This window comes from Sphaeramia orbicularis, chromosome 11 (genome assembly GCF_902148855.1).
Source record: "Sphaeramia orbicularis chromosome 11, fSphaOr1.1, whole genome shotgun sequence".
In the NCBI taxonomy this organism is placed as follows: Eukaryota; Metazoa; Chordata; class Actinopteri; order Kurtiformes; family Apogonidae; genus Sphaeramia; species Sphaeramia orbicularis.
This window is the reverse complement of record NC_043967.1, coordinates 26,120,568-26,134,072: the sequence shown is the minus strand read 5'-3', so window position 1 is coordinate 26,134,072 and position 13,505 is coordinate 26,120,568. Positions and strand designations below refer to the sequence as shown.

The 13,505-nt window shown below is 37.5% G+C and overlaps 1 protein-coding gene across 5 annotated transcripts in view; it reads right to left on the bottom strand.

Moving 5' to 3' along the window:
* Positions 1–13,505, bottom strand: part of trak1b (trafficking protein, kinesin binding 1b) — a 29,734-nt gene that overhangs the window by 7,126 nt on the left and 9,103 nt on the right. For 2 of the 5 annotated variants that reach the window (XM_030146699.1, XM_030146698.1), the window contains 11 exons: positions 9,887–10,003; positions 9,684–9,784; positions 9,489–9,594; positions 7,815–7,893; positions 7,548–7,678; positions 7,377–7,451; positions 6,437–6,574; positions 6,276–6,352; positions 5,141–5,371; positions 5,060–5,062; positions 3,145–3,431 (listed from right to left, as the gene is read on the bottom strand). In XM_030146699.1, the coding sequence (XP_030002559.1) occupies positions 3,145–3,431; positions 5,060–5,062; positions 5,141–5,371; positions 6,276–6,352; positions 6,437–6,574; positions 7,377–7,451; positions 7,548–7,678; positions 7,815–7,893; positions 9,489–9,594; positions 9,684–9,784; positions 9,887–10,003 (1,345 nt within the window). Of the gene's footprint in view, positions 1–3,144; positions 3,435–5,059; positions 5,063–5,140; positions 5,372–6,275; positions 6,353–6,436; positions 6,575–7,376; positions 7,452–7,547; positions 7,679–7,814; positions 7,894–9,488; positions 9,595–9,683; positions 9,785–9,886; positions 10,004–13,505 lie in introns of all 5 variants that reach the window. The other 3 variants (XM_030146700.1, XM_030146701.1, XM_030146697.1) reach the window with 3 other exon arrangements.

The window sequence follows — 13,505 nt, the reverse complement described above, 5'->3', positions numbered from 1 at the left end:
GCTCTTTCATAATTCATAGTTTGAGTTCTTGTTTGTTCAGTATTAATTGTCAGCCTTGTAAATCCAAGCTGGACTGACTGTACATATCCTGATCAAGGAAAATAAAATTCTCACTTTGTGCAGTAATCTACACCTGGCTTTTCTGCCCCCGTCCATAATAATATACATTATACAGACTAAATATTGTCTAAAATTAATGTTTATTTGCAACATAGTATAGCAAACTATTACAGGATCAAAGACAAATTAATTTTAGCAAAAAAAAAAAAAAAAAAGTCTCAGTTTTGAATGTCTGGGGTCACCAGAAATTTGTGTTGTTAAAATGGGGTCACAAGCCAACAAAAAGGTTGGGAACCACTGCTTTAAAGGGTCAGTGTGAATTTAGTGCCATCTAGTGGTGAACTTGCAGACTGCAAACAACTGAATACTCCCCCCTACCCCCCCTTACAGAGGCCACAAAACACACAGGGCTGTTTGTTCGTGTTTGTTTGGTACATTCTGGTCGTATTGCTTTAGGGTAAATTATCTGTCCCACACTCAAACATGGTAAGTGACAGTAATGGACCATAACACTGGTGCCACATAAATGTACTACAAAACAGAAAAAAAGAAGAGCGCAAAGTCTATTCTGAGCTAATGCTGACACATGATGGACCCATTCCCTCTGTAGTTTTAAACCACTCATCCTAAGGCACTGAAAACAAAACACTTATTTTCAGTCAAAAATGCTAATGACAATGTTCTACTCATTTTCCTTCTAAATCTAACATTTCAAACTGCTAAAAAAGGTAGACTGACCAACTAGGAGAATGAGCTACAGAATGACCCTCTGTTATGAGAAGGAACAAAGACGCAACAAACAGAAAGAATGAAGAAGGATGATGAAAACAAAAACATGGAAAAGAGTTAGAATGAAAAAAAGATTTTATTGATTGGCCACATAGAAATATAGATTAATGCACGACAGTGAATGAGGACAGTAGACAAATGAGCAAAAGAAATATATATAAAACAGAGGAAGACAAGGTTAAATGAGAGAAATAAGAGAAGTTAAATAAGAAGAAATGCATTAAAATAAGAGTAATAAATATAGATGACATGATAAGGTGTAAACACAAACATCTATGTAAACAAAAATAATAATGGGATCAGTCTCTATATATATATTTATGTCACAGACTCAGAATTGCCAGCAGAGGGCAGCAGAGGCTACAGTACACATTTACTCAATACTGACCCAAATTCACAATAATCAATGTCACATCAGCTGCTCCATTCCATGTGTTAAAGCCAAACACCAGTCGTAATAACACTGAGTCCGGCTGCTGGTTGGTTGTGTATTTACACTTTAAAAAAGACATGGATCACACCGTTGAGGTCAGAAGTTTACAAACACCTCAGTTAAATGCATCCAAACTCTGCTTTTCACAACCTTTATATGTCTTTGTGGTGACAATCCAACATATTTCCTTTGTTGACCATGAATCGAGCTGGTGCCATCCTGAGGGTACGTTTAGGATCACTTTCCTGCCCAAACATCTGTTTGCATTCAAGCTCAGACTTAATGATATAAATTGAAATGATGTCATCATTTTTATAAATTATATCAGTCCCTCTGGTGTAAAAGAACAACAAACTATAGTTCTAAACCCTAATGCTTCATGGTTTGAATGATCATTTTTGGCCTATACACCACTTGCTGTTTGATCATTAAGGACAAACATCCCTATTTTCATCTTATCTGGACAGAAAACATTCTTTCAAAACTTTAAATCTATGTCACAGTGCTCATTTGTAAAGTTTAGTCATGCTTTTTAATGGGGAGCAGCCTTTTAAGTCTGACTGCACAACATGTATTGTTGGTCTGAGGAGGCTTTAGAACCTGTTGCATTTACTCCCCTTCCTGAACGCGTGATGACAGTGATGTTTAAATTTTTTTATAGATAACTTTTCTTCTCTGTGTACGAATTTTTTTTTTTTTTTACTTATTTTATCATGCCTAGCAAAAACACAGTGCGTCTTAAAAGGGAGGCCTTTGAATATGGTCACAGGTGCAGTGGTGGAAAAAAGTGTTTGGATGCACATGTTATATATTGCATTAAGAATCACACTTAAGTCATTGAACTCTGCCATGTATTGTTCCATTCAGCAAACGCACATGTTCTCTGCACGTGCTCTGTTCCATCGAGGTCAAAACTAGATGTTTCAGCAAGACAATGAAACACATCCAGGGCCTCACATGCTGAAGCTGTTTCTCATCAACAATAAGCAAAAAAAAATAATTTTGCATTTGTTTGTATCTGTCTGATGCAGTCACATCTTTTGAAACACAAAAAATATATTTTCTCTGTTTTCTGTATATATTATATGTGAGATGTATAAAATTTTAAGGGTGTACAAAAACTTTTTCCTCTACTGTACAATTAGCCAATCTGAAGTTTTTCAAATCATGACATAAATTTTCATAAAATTCCCTGCTGTTGAAGACATAGTTAAGCATGTGCATGTAAGAGAAAGAGAAATGGAGAGGTAACTCTACTATGAATGTGAATGATTGAAATCCAATGTTTGTGAAAAACTGAATTTGGAGAACATTTAGACAGAGCGTATATAGACCTCCAACCTCAGCTGTGCATAGATCCAAACTTCAAGCCTTTTATCCCACAACCAGTCGGACTAATACCACTAGAACACCAAGATTCCACTCTTTCTTCCTTCCTGATTTAGAGTCTCCGTCTGCCTACAGCCACCCCCTGGGCTGTGTTTCCTTATAATACCCGCGAGGTGAAGAAAAACTGCCTGACTTGTGGTGGTGCATCATAGACCAGAAGGAACCGAAGAGCATGACTGACAGCGGCCTCTCTTTTCGTTCTTTCGCTCCCTTCATCTTCCAGCTCCCTGCTCGGTCTCTGGCCCACCTCCTGCCTCGCTCCCTCTCTATCCCTGCCCCGGTCTTCCTCACCCACCCCCACCCTCGCTCCCTCTCCCCCTCCTGTGTCTTCCCATGCCGACTCTCCCTCCTCCTCTCCCCTTCTGCCCCCCTCCCTCGCTTGCTCCCTTTCTTTGATCCGACCCCTCGGTGTCGTTCCCCTTCCCACTTCCTCCCCGCCTTAAAGCTGCTCCCGTGCTCCCGTTCTCCCTCACCTTCCAGCGGTTTGACAATCTGGAGTTTGTCGGGGAGGTAGGGCCCTCTGGAGGCCCACAGGTGGAGGTTCCCCAGGGACATGATGCTTTCTGAGGGGGTTATTGCGCTCTCCTGGCCCAGGCTGAGGGCTTCCTGGAGGCCTCCGTGTCCTCCTCGCCTGCGCTCCCTCTCCTCCTCAAAGTAGCGCCTCTCGCTCAGGTTGTTTTGCCGCCGCAGAGACAGACGGCGCAGAGCGAGGCGCAGATCCTCAGCCCCACTCGCCTTCTTTTCTCGGCCCTCGGTGCTGCTGCCGAAGAGACAATGATAATGATAAACTGTATTTAGAACATAAATAGGAATTATATAAAAAGCTGAACAAAAGGCAAAAAGAAATGACACATTTAAACAGAAAACTCCAAAATATTGAAGGCAATATGTTAAAAAAAATCAAAGAAAAAAACTACTTCATTGTGGCTCTTTAACAACATGAAATGAATCTTTGACTTATTACAGCTCAAAATGAGAAGCACTACTCAATTACAATTAACATTTTGGTACGTTTCTACTAACCTGCATAATTCTAGAAATACAGTAATTTAGTTTGGCTAGTTTAGTTGTTGGTAAAATAACGTATTACAAAGAAATGTACTGATGTATCATCTTGTAATACCATTTTATAACAGTAGAGAGAGGAGCAAGTTACTGTAGCACCGTGTCTGCAATAACATACCATCTATCCCCAAACAGTGTGTCAGATCTTCATTTACCCCTGTCACAGGCAGTACCAGGCCTTTATTTAACTAAGACCAGTATTAAAGCCGGATACTTATTCATTCAAAAGTAGAAATGTATTTGTATTTAGTGTTGAACTTCATTTTGATCCTCTACCATTCACACTGTTAAAAGCAGTGAAGTGAGCTTTACAACAAATGCAACACTTACTGTCCCTCTAACCTTTTGGTGAATAGAAACCATTCACTGCTTAACAGAGCTTTTATTATGTAAATGTTACCTTCCTGTTACCCTTGTTAATTTTGCTGAAATAGTAAGATACACACCTGCAGTGACCAAAAAGGAACAATAATGCTTTAGATGAGTGATCTATGATGACAAAGTGTTGAAAACAGCTGGACTACACTGTTAAATTCATTAAATGAAACTTGTAGAGGTGTACATTGTATTTAACTGACAGCTACCAGAAATTTAAATTTAATGTTTTTGGCCATTCCTGTACATGAAGACCGGCATTTATTTAATTGTGCCGACTTTAACCTAGGCTCCGATCAATCAATCAATCAATCAATCAACCAACCAACCAACCAACCAACCAATCAATCTTTATTTGTGGAACACTTTTCATACATGTCACATGCAGCACAAAGTGCTTTACACCACACCCCCCACTGTCCTGCAGTAGCAAATAAAAACAAAAGCAACAGAGTAAAGCAATGTTACAGGTAGACTGTTCCATAGTTTGGGGCCATAAAAGCTGAATGAGGCCTCATCATGTTTTACTGTGGACTCTAGGATCAGCTAAAAGATTACAAGCTGAGGACCTGAGGGTCCGAGAGGGCCCATATGTTAAAAGCAAATCAGATAAATAAACAGGGCTAACACCATTAAGAGTTTTATAAACCAATAAAAGCACTGAAAAATCGATCCTGAGGCTCACAGCGAACCAGTGTAGAGACCTTAGCACTAATGTGACATAATCTCTCTCTCTCTCTTTTTTTTTAAAAGCTTTATTATTAAAAATCCAGCTTGATAATAACCCCTGGTCTTTATTTGAGGACATATAGTGCAGTAAACAGGAAGTAAGTAAAGGATGTATTTTATCTTCTTTGTGTGGAAGGACAAACTGTAAATGCAACATTAAAGCTCAGTAACAGAGGGGGCGGGGGCTTTCTGGCCCATGTGCACCTCTACTGCTGATACTTGCTGTCTGACATGTTTTTAATCAACTTTCACGTCTAGTTTTGGTCGTACTGGGCATGTGTGGAACTCCCTCCTCCTCACCTGTCCTGATTGGACGCTGTCTCCATCAGGATGCTTTGCGTCCGGTTGTCGAGGGTGCCGTCTCCGTACATACTGGAGTGGGGTGTGGACAGGCCGCTGGACTGTGGTGATGTACGGGCCGACAGAGACTGGTTAGAGCCTGGGATGTTGGCGCTGGTCGGAGTCAGTGAACGCTGACGGACTGTTTGGTTCACGTTCTTGACGGTTTCGAACACACGCTTACGATGGCTCCTACACACGACCAAAGACAAAGAGTTTAACAAGAGAACGAGAGAATTATTCTATGTAACAGATGTTTGTTTATGAGTATATTTTTATGCATTTGTAGTTGATGTTTCAGTCAATTTCTACTGGTGAAGTGTGAAAAAAAATCCAATGAATCAGATTTAGATGGGCCCCAATTTTCACTTAGTACGGTATGGTATGCTTTTATTTGTACAGGGACATTGCACAACAATACACTGACCTAGACAAAGTCAGAGGAAAGATAATTGGTGCCAGGTTATAGCATGAGTGCTAATTTACACCAGTAGTCCCTGGATTTAAATTGTTACTCTGACACCTTATTACTAGGGAAAAAAACTGACATTTTGGGAATAAAATTTCGTAGTATTATGAGAATAAGTCATATTTCTATGAGAAAAAGGGTTAATGAATGCGTTGTCAAAATTGTCCTCTGTTCCAAACACAGCAGCTGCTTTTAGTATTTAAAAATACAGTTTTACTTTTGCATTTGTTAATTTCCAATATTATCCACATAGTAGTATACATTTTCTCTTAAAATATTACATCATTTTTTGTAATAGGACTTTTTCCTCCATGTTTCTTGTAATATTGTGACTTTCCTCTTGAAATAGTTTTAAATATTTGTAATATGAGAGACACTTTCTTGAAATATTGCAATTTTAGTAACATATTCAAACTTTTTTTTGGAAAGATTAAAATTTTCTTGTAACATTATTAGGTTTTCTGAACATTACAACTCTATTCTTGTTAGATTACAGCATTTTCCTTCCTAATAATGTGCTGTCCTGTAAAAACGTTACAAACTTATTCTAATAATATCATATTTTTTCCTTCTCAACAGTCACATATTCCTGTCTCCTCAACATTATTTTAACAGCTTCATCCATACTTCTGCTCTTCACACTCTGGATCCTCCAGACTCAGCTCCTTCCTCATCGTTCCTTCAATCTCAGCTGCCAGAGAATCCTGGAACATAAAAACTCATAAAGAAAAGAATGAAATATGATCATATCCACACACATTTGCACACACATGCACATGCTCCCTCACCATTGGGTACAGTCCCAGAGGATGGTAGCGTCGGGGGGTTCCTGCTTGGTAGTTTCTGTTCCTAAGGTTCTTGAGCTCCTCCTGAGCTTCATGCAGCATCTCGATACACTCAGAATATTTCTCCTCCAGCTCCTGGAGCTGACAACACAAACACATATGGAGTATGTAAAACATCTACCATCACTGAGCCTCTACTTCTGTGTTTTTGTGAAAGCGTATTTATTTCATTGTCATTAAAAGAAGAAAAATAACTAGTAAAAAAAATAAGGCAAAATAATATGTTAGCATCTCAAAATAATGGCCTAGAAATGTAAAATAATGTTTCAAATCAAAATAAAGAGACACTTTCACAATATATGACTTTGTATTGGAAAAATGTAAATAAAATAAAAGTTTATTTTTTCTAAATAATGACAAATTTTATCAAAGCACTCTGTATCACAAGCGTCTTAAAATAATGACTTAGAATATTCAAATGAAAATCAAGTCAATATTTTTCTGTCACTAACACCATATTTTCTTCTTATTTCTCATTAGACTTAAAAAAAATATCCTTTAAAAGATTACTTTTTTTCATCACACCCATAGGCTTTCATGTAATTTTTGACATGAAAGTTACAGTACACAACTTACTTCAGGTCTCCAAAAATATTAGTTTATGTCAGTGTTAATATGACTCTGAGTGACCTTTTCTTCCAAAACAGACAACATTTTAGAAGAAGAAGAGATTAGTATTTAGGATTATTTAATCCAGTCTGATGATTAATGCCAGAAAGTTAACTTGTAATCATCAGGATACAGATGTGTACAGAACAAAAAGTAAAATAAAAAGTAAATAAAGTAAAAGTTTGTCATAATGTCGACTTGGAGAAGTTATGTGTTAAATCTCTGCAAATTATTAGTAAACTGTGCATTAAACTGGGTGGTGTTGTGTAGTTACCTCCTCTGTAAGCTGCCTCTGGGCGTCTTTAGCTGCCATCAGGTGCTGAGAGAGCTCCTCATTCTCCACTGCGTACTACACAACATCAACACACAAAGTTCAAATGAGCAAAGCGTGCAACAGAAAGCAACAAAAACATGATTTGAAATAGGCTTTTACAGTTACACTCACAGATTTGGCTTTCTTTTGCAGATCTACAATCTGCGACAGGAGATGTGTTATCTCTTCCTGCTGGCGAGAAGCATCGTCGGTCTTACGAGCCAGTTCTTCTGCGATGGCAGAGATTTGGAGGCTGGACAACCCTGAGGAGACAGGCAGAGGAAAGGTTTAGCTCAAAGACACTGAGTCTAAAGTAAAAGGACCAATGATATCAAGATAAATATATACTTTAGTCTACATTAAGAGCAACACAAAGCAGAAGAGTGTAACAATACTCACTGAGTTCATTTACACAGTCGTTGACAAGCTGCTGTTCCTTTTCTTCATAAGTTTCTGTCTCTGTCTTTAGATGGTTTGCCTGCAGATACACAGCCGTGAATATTCCACTCAACTCAACTCAAGTTCCCAAAGTGCTTCACAGTGCAAGATCAAAACAGCACAGACAAAAAGATTAAAAAAAACATAGAAAGGACCTAAAAACTATAAAAATAAGATGTCATATTCCAGTGAGTGATAATAAAATCCCAAAACGTAAATACCACAACCAGTACCAGTACCAGTGTGATGTTGTCAACAGTGGGATGTATTTTGATTATTCCTGGATCTAGATCTGCCTGGTTATGAATCTAGTCCTTCTGCTCATTCTCTTTCTGGACACACACTCTACATGATAATGTGGGGGTATTACTTTCTCCTGAGTTCTAATGTGAGCAAAATGATCCTGGATGAGCCCCCATTTTGTCATAACCTAGCTAGGGTCCATGAAAAATAGGATTAAACGGAGCTACTCATATAAACAAAGCAACTGAAAACAAGAGACGTTACTGTGGTGGCCCAGAGGTGCAACAGCCCAAAAAATAATCCACTATAAGAAAAAAAAGAGAACAGTCCAAAAAATTATACACTATAAGAAAAAAAGAGAACAGCCCAAAAAAATTATCCACTATAAGAAAAAAAAGAGAACAGTCCAAAAAATTATACATTATAAAAAAAAAAGAGAACAGCCCAAAAAAATTATCCACTGTAAGAAAAAAAAGAGAGCAGCCCAAAAAATTATCTACTATAAGAAAAAAAAAACATCATCCACCTTTTCAATTAAGGGGGCACTGTCTACCCAAAAGGTCTCTTGCTTTAAAATTAAGGCCATCAGAAAAAATAAAAGCAAAGGCTGAAAATTTTTAAGGCCTTCAGCTAATGTGGCTAATGCTAAGGAAGTAGCCCACCGGAAGAGGAGGTTGGTGAAAAATAAAAATAAAGTTACTTTAAAAATATATAGTGGATAATTTTTTGGGCTGTTCTCTTTTTTTTCTTATGGTGGATAATTTTTTGGGCCATTTTCTTTTTTTTCTTATAGTGGATATTTTTTCGGGCCGTTCTCTCTCTTTTTTTTTTTTTTTTAATAGTGGATAATTTTTTGGGCTGTTCTCTTTTTTTTTTCTTATAGTGGATAATTTTTTGAGCCGTTCTCTTTTTGTTTTTCCTTATAGTTTATAATTTTTTGGGCTGTTCTCTTTTTTTCCTTATAGTGGATAATTTTTTGGGCTAGTGGATAATTTTTTGGGTTGTTGCACCTCTGGGTCACCGTACATTACAATACGTGTGGTTGTAATCCTAAATAAAGTTTGGAGGCTGGTGCAGACCTAAAAAGTCTTCAGGGGACAGGTGTATAGGAGCATGAGATACGGGTGAAGAAGAAAAAAGGTATCCTGCACACCGTCCTTTCAACTTGCAAAAAACTTTATAAAGTTAAGTAAAATTTTTTTGCAAGTTGAATGGACCGTGTGAGGGATACCTTTATTCTTCTTCACCTAAGTATGAATGTTGTGAATGTGTAAAACAGACAGAAGGAGGTGAAACATGACACCCCCAGGAGGCACAGATAACCAAAATTCATCTCATCATCATCTACCTACTAGCACAAACATTGTTTAACAGCATCACAAGCGGTGATACCTCTGATCGCAGCGACAGGTTTTCCTCCTCCAGCTCTTTGAGTTTCCTCTGCAGCGTGTCACTCACAAAGCCTCCTGAAGCTGTTTCCACTTTACTCTTCTTCCCCCTTTAGACAAAGTGAATCAAGCATTAATCTCTTCTCCTGTTAAGAGCTCAGCTGATTTCAGTCCATAGTCAGAGAGAGCGGACACTAACGTCGGGGAGCTGCTGGACTCATCCTCACTCTCTTCAGCAGCATTGGTGTAAAACTGCAGCAACTCATCCTTCAGGTTCAGTTCATGGTGCAACTGGGCAACCTAGAAATGTGTGTAAATCATAAAAAGGCAGAACAAAATGGTTTTTAACATGCAAAAAGACAAACATTGGAGTCACATGATCACTGGTGCATGTGTGCAGACCTCCTCTGTGATTTGTCCCACTTGTTCCTCCAGATAGTCATTCTGCTCAGTCAGACTTCTGTTCTTCTTAAGGAGTGATTGGCCAATCCTCGCTGCCAGCTCCAAATCTCTCTCTTTCTGTTTTTAGAACAAAAGAAAGACAATAAAAGAAGTGACAAAGCTGACAAATCAGTCGGATCAAAGGAGGAGTGGATGGCTACTTATAGTTCTAGCAAATAGACAATGTCCTGAAGAAAATGAGAAAAAGTATAGGAAATGTTCAGCTTTACCACAAAACAGTAATGAAATGTGTCGTCTCGTTCAGTGCATAGTTCCATCATATGGTTGCATTTGTTAAGTTAGACCTTAACCCTTTATCGGGCAAGTGACTATTTTTAGTCACACACGCATTCACATTACAAGACAGTGACAGCAACAGTTATAGCGAGGACAATGAGGCAACAATCTCAGGTCCAATGTGGTCGACAGGGTCTGTAAGGTCCACCTCTGCATGAACAGTGAGTGTACTTGCTTTGTTAGGTACCATGAAGTAATGGTACTAATGTAAGGAATGATGTTCAAAGGGAGAATGTGGATGTGGACAGGTGTCTGGATCAGCACTTATGTTGTAATGCTCTAAAAGTGATGTTCCAATGTTCTAAAATACATGTTCCTTTCACATGACTTGTATTTTTTTTATATATACTTCTTATGTTAATTTAATTTTTTCCACTTATGGGCAAGGAACCAAATACGGTACCTTCATTGACTTTGATTTTCTACATGACAATGAAAAAATCTTGAAAAATTTCACAAAAGTAATAAAATCTTGTTATGTTCTCCAATAACACGCTAAGGTTGAAATTTTTCATCTCAGAGTATTTCTATGTGTGCCCTATAAAGGGTTAAATGCACAACGAATTGTCAACTGCAATATTTAGAGCAACTAATAAGTTCACGTTTCTATTAACTACAATTTAGTGATCCCTGAACCAAAAAAGAAAAACAATCAGTTATTTTCAAAGCATCATCCAAACGGAACAAACAGCCTCATATGAGTACAGACTTAATGAAGTTCCACACTGTTAAAGACATTAAATAGATACAATAGTTCTGCTGTGTGACTCATGATTAGTGTGGATTACTGCTGTTCTTGGTTTATTGTGTCAAACATCACTATGCGCTTCTGTCTGTATTATTTGTGGTTGTTACTGTTTTGTGTGTTCAGATGTTTTTGTGATGTGTTTTCCTATTGTGTGGCCCAGGAAGAGCCACCTGAGTACACAGTGGCAAAAACTTAAATGGTGATAAAATAAAAAACAAAGACATACATTTACAATTTATTCTATTTTGTGACCTATAGTGGTTGCAGTGCTGGGGAGTTTAGATAGTATAGTAGTTCTGTTAATACTTCACTAATATATATTTGTAAATATATCATAAATATATTTACTTTGTGATACCGTGTATAATCATAGATAGTATAATCTTCCTGTTTTTCGTGTGGGCCCAGTTAGAAGTTCAGTACACAAGATTTTAGAGGATCTTCAGAATTGCAGGGTTCCCACTCTTTCCCTGAGAGTATTTTCCAGGACTTTTCCAGGATATTTTCAGCCGCTACAGAGACAAGTTATCACATCATACACTAATCCATTCCCCTGTCCCCCTAATTCTTTGGAAGTGTTCTTTTCTACAGTTGTAACTTAAATTTACCCAGATTGTTTCTATGTTTATTACTCAGACATTTGATGTGCAGTCTATGGCTGTAATTTATCTGTGAAAAAAAATTATGACAAATGTATCAGAATAATGCAAACACACCCACAGATTACAGCGTAGCACTTCATTAGCCTGACAAACTGGAGTTACAAAGTTCAACTGGGCAATTCCCAACTCAACTTTCTCTTCTCTCTTACTTTCTCTCCTGCACTACCTCGAAAAATATTCGAATATTTTCAATAAATCACTGAAAAACAATTTCTTTTGTTTCATCTGTTTAGACATACAAGGTGACAAGGCAGGGGGAGGATAAATAACTTCCAAGAAAACTTAACCGTTTCCAGGACATGTAACCTTTTTTCTCCATATGTTTTGGTCAATTATTTTCCAGGTTTTCCAGGACTCGTGGGAACCCTGGAATTAGGTTTTCATTCATATCTAGTCCACCGTGTTGCACATCCATGGTTCTACGGTCGTCCAAATAGACTTCTTCATGTTATTGTTGAATCTGTTGTGTCAAGCATCATCTAATGTGTAGTGCAAAACTGAGTTATTAAAAAGACTCAGAACCGTCCAACCAAACAGACTCTACAGAGAATCTTTCACTTTTTTGTGTTTTTTGCATGGTTTTTGAAGCCACTGGGTAAGGTGAGACTTATTCAGTGAGTTTTTTTTTATTTTTATTTTGCCATTACTTCTCTACTGTTATTAAACCCCCCTCTGAGCCCTGCCACTTTTTCTTCTGTCCTGACCATGAGGTAGCCTCCACCCTTCACTTTACCTGTATGTGAGAAAAATGTGAAAAAAGGCATCACAGACCCAGAGGGAGAATCCTCCTCACCATAATAATAATAATAATAATAACAATAATAATGATAATAATAATAATAATAATAATAATAATAATAATAATAATAATAATAATAATAATAATAATACATTTTATTTATAGGCGCCTTTCTTGGCACTCAAGGACACCGCAAAGTAAACAAGGAAAGTACAGGGTGGGGAAGCAAAATTTACAATATTTTGAGGCAGGGATTGAAAGACAGTGTATGACCAGTTAGTTTATTGAAAGTCATGAGAATTTATTTGCCACAAGAAAATTTACATAATAGAAAATGTTTTTATTCTATGTGTCCTCCTTTCTCAATAACTGCCTTCACACGCTTCCTGAAACTTGCGCAAGTGTTTCTCAAATATTTGGGTGACAACTTCTCCCATTCTTCTTTAATAGTATCTTCCAGACTTTCTCCTAATAGTTTTGCTCATAGTCATTCTCTTCTTTACATTATAAACAGTCTTTTTTGGACACTCCAACTATTTTTGAAATCTCCTTTGGTGTGACGAGTGCATTCAGCAAATCACACACTCTTTGACGTTTGCTTTCCTGATTACTCATATGGGCGAAAGTTTCTGAAAAGGTATGGATAATAGTATTAGGTATGATTATGACATCAATATATGTTTGGTTTCAAAACAATTGACGCAGTGCCTGCTGAGAAAAAACTACTAAATGTTCATTGTAAATTTTGCTTCCCCACCCTGTATAAAACAAGCAATAAAACATAGAGTAAAAAGTAAAAAAGTAAAAAAACTGGACAATACAATTGTGGTCACAAAGAGAAAGTGGTCCTAAACAGATGGGTTTTGAGTCTGGATTTGAAGACAGAGAGTGAAGTGATATTTCTGAGCTCTGGTGGTAAGGAGTTCCAGACTAATATCATCTGTGCAACAAACTCAATTTGATCCATGAAACCAAGGACTCTAAATTGTAGAAGTTGGCAGTGGTTTTGGTCATCCAGGCTATATTTCTGCCTAGAATAGTTTTACTGCAGTTCCAAAGTTGCTGCTTTGCCGAGACCATTTGATAATTGTATTCATTCTATTGATGGTGAATATTTTATTTTGTCACTTGTTG